Source organism: Leuciscus leuciscus (assembly GCF_965113295.1).
Source record: "Leuciscus leuciscus genome assembly, chromosome: 23".
Taxonomy (NCBI): Eukaryota; Metazoa; Chordata; class Actinopteri; order Cypriniformes; family Leuciscidae; genus Leuciscus; species Leuciscus leuciscus.
This window is the reverse complement of record NC_138747.1, coordinates 24585512-24605231: the sequence shown is the minus strand read 5'-3', so window position 1 is coordinate 24605231 and position 19720 is coordinate 24585512. Positions and strand designations below refer to the sequence as shown.

The 19720-nt window shown below is 40.2% G+C and overlaps 1 protein-coding gene across 2 annotated transcripts in view; it reads left to right on the top strand.

The window, feature by feature from the left end:
• The window catches only part of pde4cb (phosphodiesterase 4C, cAMP-specific b), a 121292-nt gene that overhangs the window by 15555 nt on the left and 86017 nt on the right, over nucleotides 1-19720 (top strand). Inside the window, exons 2-3 of one of the 2 annotated variants that reach the window (XM_082156651.1) lie at nucleotides 8785-8865; nucleotides 8991-9184. In XM_082156651.1, coding sequence (XP_082012777.1) covers nucleotides 8854-8865; nucleotides 8991-9184 — 206 coding nt within the window. In that variant the 5' untranslated portion in view covers nucleotides 8785-8853. Of the gene's footprint in view, nucleotides 1-8784; nucleotides 8866-8990; nucleotides 9185-13744; nucleotides 14333-19720 lie in introns of those variants that run through there. The other variant, XM_082156650.1, reaches the window with a different exon arrangement.

Genomic DNA, 19720 nt, shown 5'->3' with positions numbered 1-19720 from the left:
CAAACGTAATTCTCTTTTTTTCTGATGCTACTTCTATTTTTTCTGATGTGTGTGAAAGCTTGTGACACTTCTGTAAGATGCTGAGAAAAGGGCGTTGTCCTTATTCAGTTGGCTATCCTCGGTAAGATGAGATGTTGTCAGGCCAAATGTCAGTAAAACTAACTAACTTTTCTGTCATACGGCTGACAGCCGTTGTAGGCTACTGTGCTTGCGGTACGCACATCACGCGCAAATGGGGCGGCTGTAGCCGTAGTTCAATTAACTCATGTAAGAATCAAAAAGGCGGCTGTCAAAACTGCATGCATGTATTTGTTATATATGCGTCACATGTGTCTGGATTAAAATATTCTGCTATGTGAGATCACAATATAAGGCACAAACTGGTAATGTTTTAATGTCCAAATAAATGTGAGCACTGTGCATTTGTACTAGACGATAGGCATTCATTTTGCGTTAATTTGTAAAGGACAAACAAAAATGGATAATTTTTTAATCCATAAAATAACTAATTACATTATGAAAAACATAACATTTTACATTAGCCTATGTGCTGTTGACTTCCGCCTTGTTCACATTCTTTCACATGGGGATTTTTTCCTTTTTAATTTAGGTATGATAGAACTGTTGCAATTATTTATTTTGACAACTAATATAGAACGTTTTTTTTTTTTTTTTTTTTTTTTTTTTTTTTTTGACAAACTCAGAATTGGTTGAAGAGTTCATTGATTAGGCTATATAAAACACTTTGAAGGTTGAATAATCTTTGGACTACAGTATTTATCTGCATGTTATCTCATCCATGAAGATGCAACAATGTAGAACAAGCTATTGGAGATTTTGAGAACCAGAACCAAGCTTACTGAGCAAGTTACTTTAGCTATAGTGTGTGCCCTTTTATTACTATTTAATTAATTTTAATATGAGGTGGTGGGTAATAATAATAATAATAAAAATATAAAATTCTCTCAGTATTCCATGATTCCTAATTCACTACTATCTCAATTACAATTAAGTACAAATTAACTTTATTCAGTTGTGTAGGCACTAAAACAGTCCAATACATTGTAGTCAAATTATTTTTTATGATAAAATAATTAAGATTTCTGTGCCACCCCAGACTGGTTGCTGGCCTTTGCCTGGCCACCCCTATGAAAAAATCCTGGCTCCGCCACTGGATACTATGCTTAGAAAGGGGGATGTAATTCATCAGTATGCGTATCACTAAAGTGTATGTGATCATGAGGTCTCACATAGTCTGTGTTAGAAATTTTGCTTCCGTGTGATGTGTTTGTGTGGTCAATAAAGTCACAGCTTGTGAAGCTGGAGTCTATGACAGTTTATTTCATATTACACGAGACAACACTGCAATGAATTTATTAATCTGCTGTGTTTTCTTTGTGATGTGATCCATACAGTCGTGAGGCTTTGCCTGTGGCATTTAATGAAGATAATTACTGCCAATGCCCTCAGGGCATGACACACACACACACACACACACACACACAAATATGTACAAAAATATATATATTTATATAAGGTGTAGTAGGATTTACTTTACCTACCATTTTCACTCAGAAATTGAAGGTAATTTGTACAAATACTTACAAAGAAACAGAAAGTAACATTGCATTAAACTTAAAATTTTGAAGTAGAAAGAATGAAATAAAACAGATTATTGGAGTACTATTACACGGAAATAAAATGTAAAATTTTATTTAATAATCTTTGTTTATTAACAATAAAAATAAAATAAAATAAAAAGTACGATACGGTACCAGCCATTCTTAAAATGAGGGAAACTATATCCCAAGAAATTCTTTACAGAAAAAATATAAGCCTACTTAAATTCATAACACTATTAAAATGTGTAGATTTTTTTTTAAAGAAATTATAAATAATTTGTAAGTATAGTAATATTTATATGAATAATAATAAACAACACTGTGTGACCTTTTTTAAATCTAAGCAAGTGAAATATACAAAGAGTTTAATATTGCCATACAGTATATGTATTTGTTTTTAAAACCTTATAAAATATTTCATTTTGAAAAGTTACCTTTTCCTTCTGTCAGAACAATGTCACTCCTGTTTTGTTGTTGTTGTTGTTGTTTTTTACAATAGCCAGGACACATTTCTCAACTAAGTTCACTTTTTTTGACAACTCTTCACACAGTTCTCTAGCCTGGTTAAAACCAGACCATTCTCAGTAGTAACTGAGTTATGGTCTGGCAAAGCTTCATTAATAACTAATTTCCAAAGGGGTGTCACCAACGGACGTTCCTCAAATGCCTCTGGGCGCAATTGGATAGACCTAAAACCAATCAGAGCGATCGTCATCGTGTAAAGCCATATGCTGCGTCCCAATTCGCCTAAGTTACACTACGCCATAACAGTATGTACTCTTTTTGTGAAGCAAAGGTATTTACATTTGAATGTGTAGAAAAAAAGTAGGCAAGCTTTGGGACATAACGTTACTACTTCGTCATCTTTATCGGACGGATCTGTCGCGACTCGTGTGCATCCTGTCACGTAAACTGCCCTGTCAATCATCTTGTTACAGTTAAAATCCTCTATTAAATCTAATTTAATTTCCTACCGTTTCGGAGAGAAATGGAGTAGCACGTTCATCTGCCAGTGGGTCTTTCATGGAGACTGTCCTCATGTGTTTGCAATTTGAATATAATAATGCATTTAAAAGTTGGTGCGCTTCACCAACGGACATCGCTTAAATGCCTCTGGGCGCAATTGGATAGACCTAAAACCAATCAGAGCGATCGTCATCGTGTAAAGCCCGCCCCAACGTTTCTAATTGGTGCCGCGATTTCGACGGATTAGAAATGGGCTTGAATGAGCTCTTTGCCAGACAACTTGCAGAGCAAATCTAAATTTGCCGGAAGTTGTCTGGGTTTTCCCAGGCTAACAGTTCTCCTTAACAACTTTCAGTTTGGCAGAGCAGTTAATTTCAGATGCAAAATGCATTAAAACTACCAAAACATTTCATACCTGTACACTCACTCTTCCATAAAACTAGCAAACATAACAAAAAGACTGTCACTCATAAAAATGACATAAAAAGCACTAACAACAGGCAGCATTACACAACAATTTATTTTGTAACATTTCTTTACAAAACAAAATGACACTCTCAACTGTTTGTAATTCACTGCAATTTATGTTGCATTATCCATACATCACAGTACAAACTTATTCTCCTAGAAAATGGCATATTTCTGTTATCAGGTTGAAATGGTGCTATTGTAAAAAACTAATGACGTAAAATTGTGGGACATTTTGCTCCTAGCTTAGCAGATTTAGCATGTTAACACATTGAAGCATCTTATTATGTTCCATCTTTAAATCATCTGTATGTGGCGTATTGTTAGGCTGCGAGGGGGCAGAATGCTCTGGGGAGGCCAACCAGCTGACATACACACTCAATACAAACATCGATCTACATTCAATCTACATATTACCAACCATAGCAAAGAGAGATATGACTGACAGTGAAATAATGAGACTATTCTTCCATCTTTGGCTGTGATAAATCATTGTTAATCAACTGACCCAGAACCATTCATCACAGTGGCAATCTTCCGATATTACATTGTCTGTTCGAGAGCTTCCCTGTAGTTCAGAGACTGAGTCATTGTAGCTATCACAGATTCACAGCTTACATGAAGCAATTAACACACAAAGCCCACAGTTTGTCAGCCGATGTCCTACGGCGTCCTACTCTTCACATTAGTCACTGCAGCTCTTGACTTTTTGTCACAAGTGCAACAGATTCGAGGATAAAACCTGATTCCAGCTCAACTGGAGCATTAGAGAAGAGACTGCTTGGTCGATATGAGGGCCTGTTTGTACTCTTCACAGACGACCGATCAATGTTTGTACTCTTCACAGACGACTGGTCAATGACACCTTGATTCTTGATAATAGGACAATCCTCATGACATCTTTAAGAAGCTCTGGGAAGTCGTGTTGTTTAACTGTGAAAACTGAGCTGTGAGATCAAGTTCATTTTCACGATTACAGTATGTAACGGTCTTACACCTCACTCACAGTGTGTTATGACTTCATTCTTTTGGCTTTAGTGGCTAGTGACTTTATACATATTATTATGTAGGCCTATATAGCTATTTTTTGCTTTTGCTGTTGCTTATAGTATCAGGGATTTTAACAAACCCTTAAAGGGATAGTTCACCCAAAAATGTAACACGAGAATGAACCTCATTTTTTTCTTGCTAAAGCTCAAACGTGCTGTGTAACACGAGAATGAACCTCACTGGTTCTCGCAGGTCAAGAGAACATGCTTGAGTTTCCGTTTACCACAACTGATTGAACTTTGAGTTGATGAAAGTTCATATGTGAATTCATATGGATTAGTTTTACGATCTGTTTATTAAATTTTTGAAGAGTCAAAGTGGTAGTTGCATAGCCGTCAACGGAGGGACAGAAATCTCCCAGATTTCATCAAAAAGATCTTCGAAAGTCTTGCAGGTTTGGAATAACATGAGTGTGATAATGAAACCATTTTTGGGTGAACTATCCTTTTAATATTAAATATTAGACTTTTAGAATGTATCTAGTCCTACACCACTTCTGCTACAGACATGAGTGATACTTGCTGAGGAAAGGTGTGCTATTACATTTCTAAGCAATCAGACTTGTGATTTTCACCTTGTGGATGATATTTAAAGGTGAAAAACTTCATAAAAGACTGGAGCTGAGTCATATTAAGATCCCAGAATATCATAAAGACTTGGGCTCTTTCGATTTACGCTAATAAACAACTGCACAGGATAGCCACCACCTAACAAGGTCCCGGCAACCACCAAAGCAGCAGTGGAGTATCGCATTGAGGCACTCAGAAAACCTTAGAAATACCGTAGATTAAAAATAGTGTTTTTTTTTTTATTTCATGCGGACTTTAAAGAAAATATTCAAGACTGAATACTAGATCTCTCTTAAATAATCAGTGAAGTATTTAGTGTATGTTACCTAAAAAGTAATTTTCAGATCATAGGAAGAAAATGTATTAGAGATGAAAAGTTCTCAAAGATCACTATTATTAATGAACACTGGTTTTTTTTTTTTTTTTGTAATAGACCTACTTTTTATTGAGGTTCATTGTGGGATTGAATGAGTAGGCCTACACTTAATAATGTCCAGTAATGGGTGTCCCAATTTTATGGTGTTCTCAATCAGAAGTCTGTGTACTAGTAAAGCTATATCCCGGGTGCCAAACCATCAGGCTCTGTCCCAGGATCCTTTGAAGGCAGCCTGCATTTTGTGTCCCTCATTCATCCTGGATGAGTCTTTTTCAAAACGTTTAAAAAAATTTTTTTTATTGTAAATCTGTGCACAATGTAAACCACTGGGAGACCTCAGATGGTTGTCATTAGCTGTGCTGCATTAGAGGTAGGGTAGGAATTTTTATATAAACACTTTTCGTTATTCTGGTTGAAACTCTCTTCACATCCTGATCACAATCAATAAGAGAAGTGGTCTTAAATATTATTACATGTACATATATCTTATGTGGAATTCTCGGGACCAAACATTTTTTTTCATCCAATCATTGCATTCGGCCTGGATTGTACTGTATGTCAACATGTCTATTTCCATACCTCCACGCACCCTGTTCGCGCAGACATCACACGTCATCAGCACGTTCTCTGAAGCTATCCAGAATTGTAGACAGACAGTCACCGAGCGCCACAAACAGACAGCAGCCGTCTTTTACAGCTCCTCCTCCATTCACGCCATCTCATAACCGGGATTACCAGATGGCAAGCCGGAGCTGTTCACATCCTCAGACTCAGATTTATGCGTTTCTATGTCAACGTTATCAATGCCGAAATGAATCTGTTGCAGAAAGGTGGTACATGTAAGAGCTCTGTAAGTTGTTTAAATTCATTATTATTGTGATGTTGAGACATGAGGTAGTTTAACGCCGTCTCTCACCTCGTGATGCTTTGCAAACTCTGCTGTGTGCGTTTGTGTGTTTTGAAAGAGGCGTGGCCTTGAAGCGCTCTGAAGGGAGGGTGAGATCTCATGCTTTCAAAGCAAGCTTGCTATTGCTAGCCTCTCTGAAAAATCATACATTTAAAAGAATGGCAGTTAAAATTAAGATTTTTCAAATTATAATTGTAATAGTATTTTCGCACCTTGACAGCAGGCTGGAAACATTAATGTAGTCATGTGCACTTACTAGACAAGGGGTGTCCAAACTTGGTCCTGGAGGGCCGCTGTCCTGCAGAGTTTATCTACAACTAGCCTCAACACACCTGCCTGAAAGTTTCTAGTATGCCTAGTAAGAAATTGATTAGCTGGTTCAGGTTTAATATGGTTTGGAGTTAAACTCTGCAGGACAGTGGCTCTCCAGGAGCAGGATTGGACACCCCTGTCCTAAACGGTCTGATTCTAGCATTTAATTCTGAGGAGGACTCTAGCCCAGTGGTTCTCAAAACTTTTTCAGCAGGATGCCCACTTGTGTAGGGTAAATCATTTTGCGCCCCTCACCCCAAAAGAAAACTTATGACGTCAAACATCCAAACCTTACAATTTTACCAAAAACAAATACATTTGTACAATGGCATCAACTATGTTTGTAGGCTATTTTTTTTTATGTTGAATACACATTTGTTAAATTCTATATTTTAATAATATTTGACAGTTAAAAATAATATTGCCTGAAAAGTGCAACAAAAGTATTAAATACTGAACAGTAATTCCATAGATGAATACTGAAAAGTTCATTTAAAATTTAAAAGTGCATTAAACTTGACAGTGGCTCAGCAAATTGGTTTGTAATTTGAACATCAATCAGATTTTTTTTCAGCAATCTCTTTTCTGCATGAAACATAAAAATGCATAAACATTATTTTAATAACAACCACTTTACAAATACACTCAGCCTGCCTTAGACCGTCTTTCTTTGTAGAGCTTATCAATTCTGGCTGTTATTGGGGAATTAGGCTCCATTGTTGCAGTAAACTTGCACAACTTTCTTGAATTAATAATTTATTAGATGCACGCCAGTGTGTTATTGTAGGGACATCGACATTATATTGTCATGCCCCTAAACATGACGCGGAACAAAACGAACTGTGATTGGTTGTGTTACATGTCAGTCAAACGTCCTCTTGGGCGTACTCCAGATAGAGTGCGATAGAGTCCAGACCTTCTGCCGTCAGTCTGAAGGTCTGGCTACATGAGACTATAGGGGAATGGCAAACTCTCAAGTCATCTTCCACATTAAGCCGTGCCGTTTTTTGTCTTTATTACCATCATGTCTGAGAAAGAAGTCTCACAAAGATATGTTGTAGGGAAAGGCAACAATATTCAATATTCCTTGTACTCCCTTTCAACCGTGGGCTAAACTCTGCTGGGGCCTGCTGATGAACTCTCATACTGAGAGTGTGATCACTGGATAATTCCAAAAGTTCATCTTCAGCCTTCCCGCTGAGGTCACTGGCCGTCACATCACAAGAAAAGGGATCTAGAAACCCACTCATACTTCATGTCAATGTCTGTGAAGTAGTGATTGAAATGTTCATTGAGTGAGGTGAGGTGAGGTGAGGTGAGGTGATTTGTAATGGTGTTGAGCATGAAGTCCTCTCACATGCAGTTTGTATCCAAAAATTCAGATAGATTTGGAAACATGTCAGAGCCACCGTACCTCTGAATGGAATGGTAGCCGATCATGAGCAGTCTCTGTGCATAGTTATGCGAAGAGACGTGACTTAACGAAGGTGTAAGTCGCTAATGGCAGTCGGCAGTGGTATGGATTTAATCTTGTTTGTGGCCTAAACTCTGCACATATCCAATGCTGCTGGAAGTATTAATTCCTCCCTGATCATGTGAGGATTTATTCACTTGGCAGTGTATATTCGCAGGGCTGCAAGATATGATGCTTGCTGTGCTTTCTCGGGTATTGTAGTGATGTTAGTTAGTCGTACCTTTTGCTTTACAAATTCTTCTTTCTTTTTCTGGAAAAATATTTGAATGCTCCGAGATGTCGGTTGAGTTTATATGGTTTCAGAGCCTCAACGGACAAAATCTTAAAGCACAATGTGCACTGTGGTCTGCCGTCACTATTTTCCATAAAGCCATATTTTATGTACGAGGCGTCAAATTTACTCGGTTTAACAGATGTGGTAATTGTTGATGACAAGTTGATGGGATAGATTATTTGAACGTGCTCCTAACGAACTTTGTTGATAAAACATAATTTAGTGTATCGATTCAGGTCCTTGAATCACATTCAGTCTTTTGAATGTTACATGTGCACAAGTGCAAGTACAAGCGACACTTGCTGGCTGCAGTTCACTAAACGGCCACCAGTGCCGCTAATAACAAGGATTTCTGAATTCTACATATAGCTCCTTTAATTTGTTTTATTTGTTTTTTACTCATACAAATTTTATGTGTATTTTTTCTGTATGGCATGTATCATGTTCTGTTTATGATTTGTAAAATTAAGACAAGCAAACAAACTAAACTCAATCCAGTTAAGGAAAAAAAAACTCAACACAACCACCCAGAACACCCTAGCAACCATATAAGCAGTATGGCTGTGCTAAAAAAAAAAACCCACCTCTCAGAAAACCTTAGCAACTGCATAGCAATACCCTGACAACAACCTTCCACACCTTAGCGTAGAGGCAGTGAGTTTAGCACAGCTAGGCAGATTTATAGATGTTTAGATATGATATACTTCATGAGGAAAATAAGTGCTTGTTTATTCTTGTTCATTTATTTTGACATTTGTGTTGGCAGTTCTCTCATGGATAATTAAAAGTATCATCAAGATGTGGTTCTGAAGTTGTCCTACTGTGAGCTGTAGACATGGACAATATGGTATGTGTTTTTACCTAGGTAAATGACAAAAACATTCCCCATAACAGCTGTTATTTTTGCACTTCAATCTAACACTGTAAAACATTTTGCTTAGCTGACTTGAATATTGATTATTTTTTACTCAGAGACGAAGAAACTCCCTGGTCTCCAACCAACTGGACCTTCAATCCAAAACCAACAATGCAGTTCGCCGCAGATTCTCTGGGCCACTGCTGCTTCCCCCTGTGGCCCGCAGACACTCCACCCTGGATGCAAAGAAATTAAAGGACCTTGAAGCGCTTTATAAATCAGCCCTAGCCTGCGCGGATGCCCAAAAAGAGTGAGTCAGCCAAGTAGATTTAGGTGTCTGATAAAAGTGTGCAATATGCTATCTGATGTGATCATAGCTACTCTTCAATAGAACTCTGTTGATTGAATCACATCCTCAGAAATCAAACACAGATTGCTGCTGTCACGTGTAGAGAGGTTTCCATAATGGACACTGAGTGTGCAGTTACTGACACTGTGAGCAAAATGTGACTCAGTTCAATCATGATGCTTATTGTATTTCTATGTATAAGCCGGCCTGGTGTGATCCACAGTGAATGTGTTTGTGTTAAATGTCATCCGAAAACATACAAAGATCTAATTTGACAGGTATTATATGACATGAAGTGATGTAGCTACAATACGGGCAGATTTTTAGTTGACTTGTTAGTTAAAATGACGTGGGAAAGCAAATGAAAGAAAGGTCATGGAGATTTGAGGCGAGGGTGGGAACAACTCCCCGGTGCTTCTACTCTGTTTACTGATCTGGTTAAAGGGCACAATGACTTGGAATGAGATCATATGAATACAGAGACAGAAGTTCAAGACATTCAGCATGTTATTAAGAACACACTAACATGATATATTTAACTTTTTGGTGAGCATAATAATAGAGCTAAAATCTTTGCTATTTTTTACATCTTATAAAGCTTTTGTGCTGCCACAGCTTGTCAGATTAGTTTTGTTCCTGCTGGGGGAACAAACAACATGTCATATCAGCTTATAAGGTGGTCAAGCTTGTTTTTGGAACATAGCAGATGGTTTGTTACTGGAAGGTGGTCTACCAGCTCTAACCAGATTGATCAAGGTCTATCAGGTTGATTGTGGTCCCACCGGCTGTTCAATACTCTAAATCAGCTTGAAGCAGTGAATGACCCACATGGTCCAGCTAAAAGCCATGTAAAAACTCCTAGAAGGTACAACACACTACCATACATTAAATGAGAGCCCAATTATTAAATTCAGTCACATTACTAGAAAGATTAATTAAGTAATTGTTGAGCCGGAAAATAAATGTGTATATAAGATTTCACAAAACAGATTGAAACGTTTTTCTCTTGCATTATGTAATCTGTCTTTAGTACAATTCTGACCATATAATTTTAAGCTACTTAAAGTCTCTGTAAACTTGTAAAACTTGTAAACTGTAACACACACACACACACACACACACACACACACACACACACACACACACACACACACACACACACACACACACACACACACACACACACACACACACACACACACACACACACACACACGTAACACAGTTTAAAACCCTGTCTTTCCTAAGATAACTTTTGTCTCTTCATCCATTAATTCAACTTTAAGCCTAATAATATAGAAACTATCATTTCTAGTAAGTAAAAATATCAACACATTTAACTGAAAAGTTTCCAAGATGGACAGGCTCCCATCCAAGATGTGCATTTTCTCTAAACATAGCTTGAAAAATGAATGAAAATCTTTACAATTTCATGTAGTAAGAATACTAGTTATGCTAATCAGATTCTGAACAATTTTTTAACAATAAAACACATATAATGATAATTTTTAAAGCAAAAATTTAAACAAACAGAGTTGACATTGATGGTAACAGAGTTGACAGCAATAACAGAGTTGACCTCCCAAAGTTAAAAGACCCCAAACAACAACATTTTCTGCCAGACTCTGAAACCATTTTTAGATTTACTTTAAAGCCATATGTTTACATTTTTATTTATAAACATGGGGATGTTTATATCCCTTCGTCTTCAGGCAGGAATTGCAGATTCAATACTCTTGGATTATGCACTACGGATGGGGCCTACGCCAAATTACTTTGTATATTATCAGCTTGCTGAGCTGTCAATAAATGTACGATTCGTTGAAATAATTCACCCACCTTACAAAAAACCTAAACCTAAACCTACCAATCTCCACCCCTTACATCTGGATAAAACTCCGCCCCCTGGATCTCGTGTACTGCAGTGAGGTGCTACTGGGACCGACAGAATTGTCTCGCTTTTGTTTCAATATGTTTGAAAGCTGTTTATGGAAGAGCTTCTGCAAAAAGAATTAAACATGCTAATCTTTCTGTCGTGAAGCGTTGCAGATGTGGCGTCGGTTGTAGTCCACTATGTCACACTATACAAGATAAAACCAAGGATTCGTCAAGATGGAACGATGGTGTCTCGACGGCCATTGTCATTTACAAATCACCATAACACTCTACGTCAAATGGATCGTGCCAAAATCTGGCTGATATCGTGAAGTCTGAACCCGGCATAGGGTCGTCATCTCGCTTTGCCCTGTATTGCTGTTGCCTTTCTGCTACTGACAGCTTCATATTATTTCCTTAACCTGGAATGATACAACAAATATATCATTTACAGTAAAATGTCCTAGAATCCATAATAAATGTAAAATAATGAATTTTTTAATGTGATTGGGAACATTTGACTCTGTTACTCACTGTCAACTCTGTTATTATTAAACTTTTGAAACCAGTAACAGAGTTTACGATAACAGAGTTGACATTTACTACCATTTTGTGCTTTAGTTCAAGATGCTAACCTCAAACCAGATACCACATTGCATGTCTAAAAACTGAATTTTACGTGTTTTCATCATATTATTGTTTTTTAAAAAGGGAATGGGAAATTCACTGCAATATCACGATAACAAATCGATTTGACAAATAACTAATCTACTATTCGTGCACCCTAAACATTTTGTACAAATTAATGAGAAAAAAATAATGACATACCTCTCTGCCTTCTAGAGTTTCCTGCTTGAGGAAGTGACATCACTTGGTACAAGTCACATGCTTTTTCTATGAATGATTTATGTTGTTTTATAACAAAGGTAACAGAGTTGACCAGAACGTAAGGACAGACACAAAATCAAAAAAAAAATTTTTTATTAAATTACAAATAATACAGAAAATGGCTTTTCTATGTAATTGTTTATATAACTTAAAAGAGGAAGCTAAAAAAAAGGCCGGATGAAAACGCTAAATTTTCCAAATTGACAGAGTGTGTTAAAGATATAAAAGATTGGATGACGCGTAATTTTCTTTTATTAAATCCAGACAAGACAGAGGTTACGAGGTAATACTTATCGGTTAAAAAAAACGCCCACAAAACCTCGCACAATACAACTTTAACATCATAGGATGTCCTGTTACTTTATCCTCTACAGTAAAAGACCTGGGTGTTAAACTCGATTGCAACCTGTCTTTTGAAAATCATATTTCATATGTTACAAAAACAGCCTTTTTCCACCTTAGAAACATTGCTAAGCTACGTAATATGCTATCAGTTTCTGATGCAGAAAAGTTAGTTCATGCATTCATGACCTCGAGACTGGATTACTGTAATGCTTTATTAGCTGGTTGTCCTGCATCCTCAATAAACAAGCTACAGTTAGTCCAAAATGCTGCCGCTAGAGTTCTTACGAGATTAAGAAAATATTATCATATAACACCGATTTTATCATCACTGCATTGGTTACCTATAAAGTTCCGTATTAATTACAAGGTATTGCTACTGACTTATAAAGCCCTAAACGGCTTAGCTCCAGTCTATTTAACGGATCTTCTATCGCCCTATAATCCATCGCGCTCTTTAAGATCACTAAATTCAAGGCTTTTGGTCATACCTAGGATATCCAGAACCACCAAAGGAGGGAGAGCATTTTCACATTTGGCTCCAAAACTCTGGAATAGTCTTCCTGATACTGTTCGTTGCTCAGACTCGCTCTCCCAGTTTAAAACTAGATTAAAGTCGCATCTCTTCAGCCAGGCATTCATATAATCCTACAGATCAAACTACAATCCGTCCTCTAGCTCATAAATGCCAGAGGAGAACTGGCCCCCGACTGAGCCTGGGTTCTCCCAAGGTTTTTTTTTCTCCATTAGGTCACCTGGTGGAGTTTTAGGACACCATTAGGTCACTTGATGGAGTTTTTCGGTTCCTTGCCACTGTTGCCTTTGGCTTGCTCAGTTGGGGATATTTTGGGGATATTTAATCTAATTTTATCAATCAATAAATTCCTCTTGAAACAAACTTTGTTGTATTATTTTAATTTAATACTGTGAAGCTGCTTTGATACAATCTGTATTGTGAAAAGCGCTATACAAATAAACTTGACTTGACTTGACTTGACTTAAAAAAAGTTGAAAATTAGACTTGATCATTCATGATCTTTCAAGTTGAATGTATGAATCAGGAGGCAAAGACAGACAATAATAGGCAGAGTGGGAGTCATTTATTAAATATTTTCAATGAAAAATGTCCCTAAATATATATAAATAATTATTTTTAGTGATAGAGTCATATAATTTGTGTTATTGTTCAAAACTGATTCAATAAAGTTTTTATTTTTTATTTTTTTTATTTTTTTTTAACAGAAGGTTTATCTGGGAGACTCAAAATGCACCCTCAATTCTAGAATTACTCGTGTGTGTGTGTGTAGGCTACTCAGTTTGGGAGTGTGTAAAGCACCTGGTGATGTAATGCACACTGGGCGTCACTGTGTGGCGTCGCTCTGCATGATCTTTATATCCGCCTCAGCGCGCACTCTCTCGTTCACTTCAGCCGGATACAAGCTGCATATGTGCCGCGACGCTGGACGTTTCGCTTTTTTGTTTGCTGTGAGACGGCCATATGTCTCAGTTTCACTCCGTCTCCATCTGTACCACCTTTATTGCTTCTGAACGATGCGGAGAGTGACTGAGCGAGTGTAAACTTGAGAGAGCTTTGCTTCTGCAAACACGCTGTTTTAATATACTGAGAGTTTAATTTGCGTATAATTTATAAACTTGAACGTAACGGGCAAGCGGTTCTCGGTTTCAGAACCACTGACCGCTGAATAGCTCTTCTGACGTTGAGGAACTATATGAGACTGCAAACTTCGACAATAAAAAATTCCTGACTTTGGACTGTAGACACGGAGCTTCTGCACTGATGGAGTGCTCGGCGCTGAGCAGGGAAGGTGCTGGTATGGCCAAACCGCCTAAGCATCTTTGGAGGCAGCCCCGAACCCACATCCGAATCAAACAGCGGTACCACTCCGACAACGAGCGGTACCTGCGCTGTAACAAAGCCACTGAGCAGCACCGCCCAGGGCTGAAAAAACCGAGAATGTCCTGGCCGTCTTCTTTTAACAAACGGTAATTCGTACTTTAAATATGTCAAATGTCACTTTGTAAGTGCAATAGGAGAGCTTCCTCATGTGAAATGACAACTTCCCCATGTGATTGTTGTCAATATCTCAGTGACTGTGAGGTTTTCAGTGAAACATTTAATTACAAAAATGTTTTGTAAAATGTATTTTCGTTTTAAAAACCGCTTTAATTACATATTATTTTTGTAAATTCTATTCTTTTGAACAGAATGAATTTGAAATTCCAATATCATCATATTTTTGAACTATTTAATTTATTCATTTAATTATTCATTAAGTTAAATCTCCCAGCTCAAATCAGATAGAACTGTTCTCAGGATTAGAGTTTGCTCACATGCAGATGTCCAGTCGGGGCAAGATGATACATTGATACTGATAAGTTGTCACAAACCTTTAGAATATTGTAATTTTATATAAATCATTAATATCTATTTTTGTTAGCCAAACTATGGTTTAACTATTTTGTTTGCATTTTTTTTTTTTTTTTTTTTTTTTACTAAAATGTTTCAGATCTGTTTTTAATTGAGCTAGAAATGCATTATAAAAGCATATTACAAATACAGACAGTATTGCTTTTTAGATGTTATTTTTAGTTTTATTCTCCAATCAGTGTCAATAAACAGCAGATTCTCAATGTGTCAACCCACCCCATAAAGTGTGATTACATGCCCCATCAGAACTGTCAGTGCATGTTTAATGTATTTTTTTCATGGAATAAAATAAACCATGAGAAATATTCACTGGAAATTGTGATAACAGGCCCCTGGTCTCCCCAACACAAAAAAGTGAAATCAGCATATTGTACACACACGTACACACACCTATATATATATATATATATATATATATATATATATATATATATATATATATATATATGTACGTAATTACAACAGTACATTTAATTTAAACCCCTTTCGATTAAGCAACATTTCCACCAGTCACCCACACAGTGATGAATGAAAGCACAAGTTATGCACAACGTGGCCATGAGATGTTGCGTTAAAAATATCTGATGGTAAGGCAGCGTATGGACAGTAAACTCTGATTGTTTGGCATTGAGTTCTGAATAGCACTGAATCACAGAGAGTTAGAAGTAGGTGTAAAGTGACTCAGCTCTGTTTTTACTTGTTTATTGAAGCATTTACTTTTCCAGATATTAATATCAAGCTTTGGGAGTTCTACGACATTCGTGTCCTCCACATTACACTTTCCTAAGTATGTGGATCGTCTCGGTTACGTATGTAACCCTCGTTCCCTGAAGGAGGGAACGGAGACGTAGTCGAACGTACTGACTGATTGGGATCACGCTTAGGGAGCCTGTCATCTTCGAGTATTGATAAAACGAGCCAATGCACACACTGGCGTGCGATGGTCAGCGGTGGTCCAGCAATAGTGGCAATGGGACCACGTCTCCGTTCCCCCCCTCAGGGAACAAGGGTTACATACGTAACCGAGACGTTCCCTTTCAGTTCGATCACGTTTGACATAGTCGGACGTACCGACTGATTGGGATCCCCATTAAAACGCCACTAGTGCTGCCACCTTCCAGTGCCTAGACAAACGCCTCCTGACCCCCCGCATTATTGAGGCGGAGATAGGACAGGGCTTAGGCCAGGAAAGTCACAGCTGCTCCGCAAGACCCACTCAGTCAGACTTGTTAACACTGGGAAAGCGTGCCTTTTCGTTGGAAAGGAATACGCTGCGGAAGCCACATCCTGCCCGTATGGAGGTAACATGTGGAGGATACACATATGGACTGGGAGATTTACCGGGCAGTACAACATATGGAATGTCACTGAGGTGGCTCCAGCCTATAACAGGGGGGAGACGCAACTGGTCAGTGACGGCAGAGTATGTTCTGCCAAGGGAAGACACGGGCTCGCCACAGGGAGCCGTACCGTGGAAGAATACACATATGGGATCGCCGTAGCAGCGGATCACAACACATGGACTTGTGCAAGAAGGCTCACTGGGGAAATGCATCTTTGCGTAGGACCCGGGGCCAGCTGTGTGCTAGTTTCTTCATTCTGAGGGTTCTCTGCTAGGTCAGGGAGTAAACAACTGGCAATGGGACAAGTCCGGAGAGGCAAACAGATATAACTGTGCGGCCCTGAAGTAGTCCCGGAACAGCTGGACCACCTGGTGATGGAGTCTACACTCTCCCTGGGCCACAGGCCGGAAAATAAGTGGAATGAAGCGACCTTAGAAGCTTCTGACTCCATAGGAGGAGGTGGTGGGCGAGTTGCGACATGCGAGGGAAGCGTAGTTCAACGGTCGTAATGTTGTCTGTACAGACCAGTACATGGTTGCTGAACAGTGGCATTTTGCTGCGTGTCAAAGCAAGGTGTACTGCTAGCAACTCAAGGCAGTTGATGCTAATGCAGTCGGAGGCCCGCCCAGACCTCCGTTACTGAATGCCCGTTGTATGTGGCCCCTCAGCCGGTGTTGGTGGACAGTTGATCTAGGGGTGGCTGGCCTGGAGAAACAAAAGGTCTGATCACGGACTGAGGGTTTGTTACCGAGTCCCGGCCAGCTCGGGACTCGGCTGTGAAGCCAGTGCTGAAGTGGTCTTCATATGGAGGAAGCCGTTCTATTGCAGCTGCGTCTGCCATATGCCCCAGGAGCCTCTGAAAAGTTTCATTGGGACCCTTTCTCACTTCTGTATAGCACGACCGGACACGTTCCTCTTGAGAAATGTGTTGGACCGAGTCCATCTCCATACCAAAAAAAAAAAGATCCTCAGCCCGTGGGCGAGTTTACTCTTTTCCCAGTTGACCCGAAGACTCAACTGGCTGTGGAGCACTCGAAGGGTAGGGCTTTGTACTGACTTCGAACCCTCGAATGCAAAAACACAGGCATAGCCTTCGTTGCGGAAGGATAGAGATCTGAAGAACGCCTCCAACAGGTCAAACGCTGCAGACCAATCTCAGGGACGGAGCATTCGAAAATGCGACTCTGAGTTAGCAACTCGAACGGGCTTAGAAAAGGGCCCGATTCAAGACTTGCAGGTCCATGATTGGCCGTAACCCACCACCTTTCTTGGGCACCATGAATTACGGACTAGAGAAGGAACCATATCGGCTGGAGGAACCATCTCAATCGCATCCTTCGCCAGTAGGACTATGATGTCTGCGCGCCTGCCAGGGGCACATTCGCTCAACACCGAAGTGAAGCAAATAGCGCTGACCGGGGCGGACGCCGGCCGAACTGAATCGTAAGCCGAGTCTGCTGGTACGGAGGAGCCAGCTGGACCGGTTGGGAGCATTTTAAGCTTCTATGAACCGGGCCAGGGACCAAGGACACTACAGACGTACCCGGGGTGGAGCAGCGAGGTGGAGGACAGGGACCCAGCTCGGACGGCCTGGGGGCGGCCCGAAGTGGGGTCTGTGTGTGCAGTGCAACACTTACCTGTCTCCATGGGTCGGCAGGGAGGTGCGTGAGAAGGCGTTTGACCGGGTCCTTGAACTGCACCCAGCTGCCGGCTGGCGACACAAGAGGGGCTGAGGGGTGCAAGGCTTTACAGGGTCGCTCACCGCCAGTCTGGCCCTCTTGGGACCCAAGAACGGGTCACAGGTTTTGACAATTAGGGTACGGCAACCATCTGAAGAGCTCGTTCCCCCATCCCTGGGTGGCCTGTCTCAGGGACGCTTGGTCTGAAGCTTGCCACCTGGTTTGGCAGCGCCCAAGATGGGCTGGGCGGCCTGCCTGCGGCCGGCTCCACGCTGAGGCCTGGTTGGAGGCTGCTGCGGTGGCCTAGCGGGAGCGGAGGCGGCAGCAGGGGGACGCCCTTAGCGACGAGCAGGTGGAGGATCTGCCACCGGCGACGGGGTGTAGGCAGACGAGGATCCCCCGTCCAAGAGGCAGCGGCCGCCGGACACAGGTGCACCTGTGTCGCGACAGACCGCTCCTCCGTCAAGGGTAGTGAGGGGGGAGGAGCTACTCAGGCAGTTTCTGGCAGAGAAAGGTGCCGTCCACGACCTGGAAAGCTCTCCATACACTTCGGGAAAGAAAGGCACTGAGGCGGCGGGCTGAGAACCAGCGCGGCCCGCCCTGAGAAACCAATCATCCAACCGAGACTGTTCGGGACACGGTGGAGGATTTCACACGAGCCCGGCAGCCTTGACGGCCCGTTTCAGCATAGCTGACATTTCTGGATCTGGCTCGGGCAATGTTTCACTCCCAGAGGGAGATAACGCAGCCGAGTCATCATCTCCAGAGGCCAGCTCACCCTCCGATGCTGCAATCGGCAACCTGTCCACAGGAGGGGCCCCGAATGAAACGGCAGGTCGGTCCATTACAGAGGGACCAGCACGCTCAACGGGGGGCTCCACCAGTTGCGGTGTGATAGAGGAGTGAGGGGCCCACAGGGATTGGTTACCAGGCTGGGAAGCCATCACTATAATTCTCTGATCACCCATCCCACACGGCACCCTAGGGTGGGGCGGGGTAATGGGGACTCCACCTTCGCGAACGAAGGCGAGTCTCGATCTCAACACCGCGATAGTCATGTTCTCACAATGAAAACATGAACTATCCACAAAAGCTGTTTCAGCATGCTGTAATCCCAAACATGTGATGCAATTTTACTTAGCTGTGGAATCTTTTGATAGGTTGTGCAAGATTTATGTGATTTTGTCTTTCTCTATCTGTTCTTGCATCAATGGTTATCAACATTAAAGGTTCTGTAAACAGTTGTCCACACTTTTTTGGCAAGTCTTCTTACCATAATTCAAACAAGTGAGAAAGAATTGAAGCAATTATTTAGATTTTTATAATAAGAATGAGTAGATGGTATAGCTTTATAACTCTTGGATCTTTATTTAAATGTACAGATGGTGGACAACCAGAATGAGACTTTTACCGCCGCCGTTCCCGCGGCGGCAAAAATGGGATGTGTATTTGCTGCCTTTTACCGCTGAGTGGCGCTGTAATCACAGACTTTGAAAAGTGTCAGTTTATTCTCTTTATGACGTAATCTGCCGCGGCAGTAATCTGAGCTGAGGTCACAGATAAATTCAAGATAAATATTGTGGTTAAACGAATCAAATTCATTCAATTTAAACAAAGTAGACACACGTTAACATTGTGTGCCCAGTTTTTCTATAATTTAGAAAGGCTATGTCAATAGGTTACTTGTCATTTACTTCGTGTTATTTTAATGTGTTTGTAGATTTATTAACTGAAACATAACAGTGAAATAAATTAAAATAATTTACCGTAAAATTAAAACATTTTCAGGACTTGCAGTTACTAACCGATGTTAGTCGATGTTAACAAAGCATTCTTTGTTATATTCAGAATTAAATAGGCTTACATGTTGTTATGATTATCAATTGAATTCTTTAATAAATAATCAACCACAATGCCTATT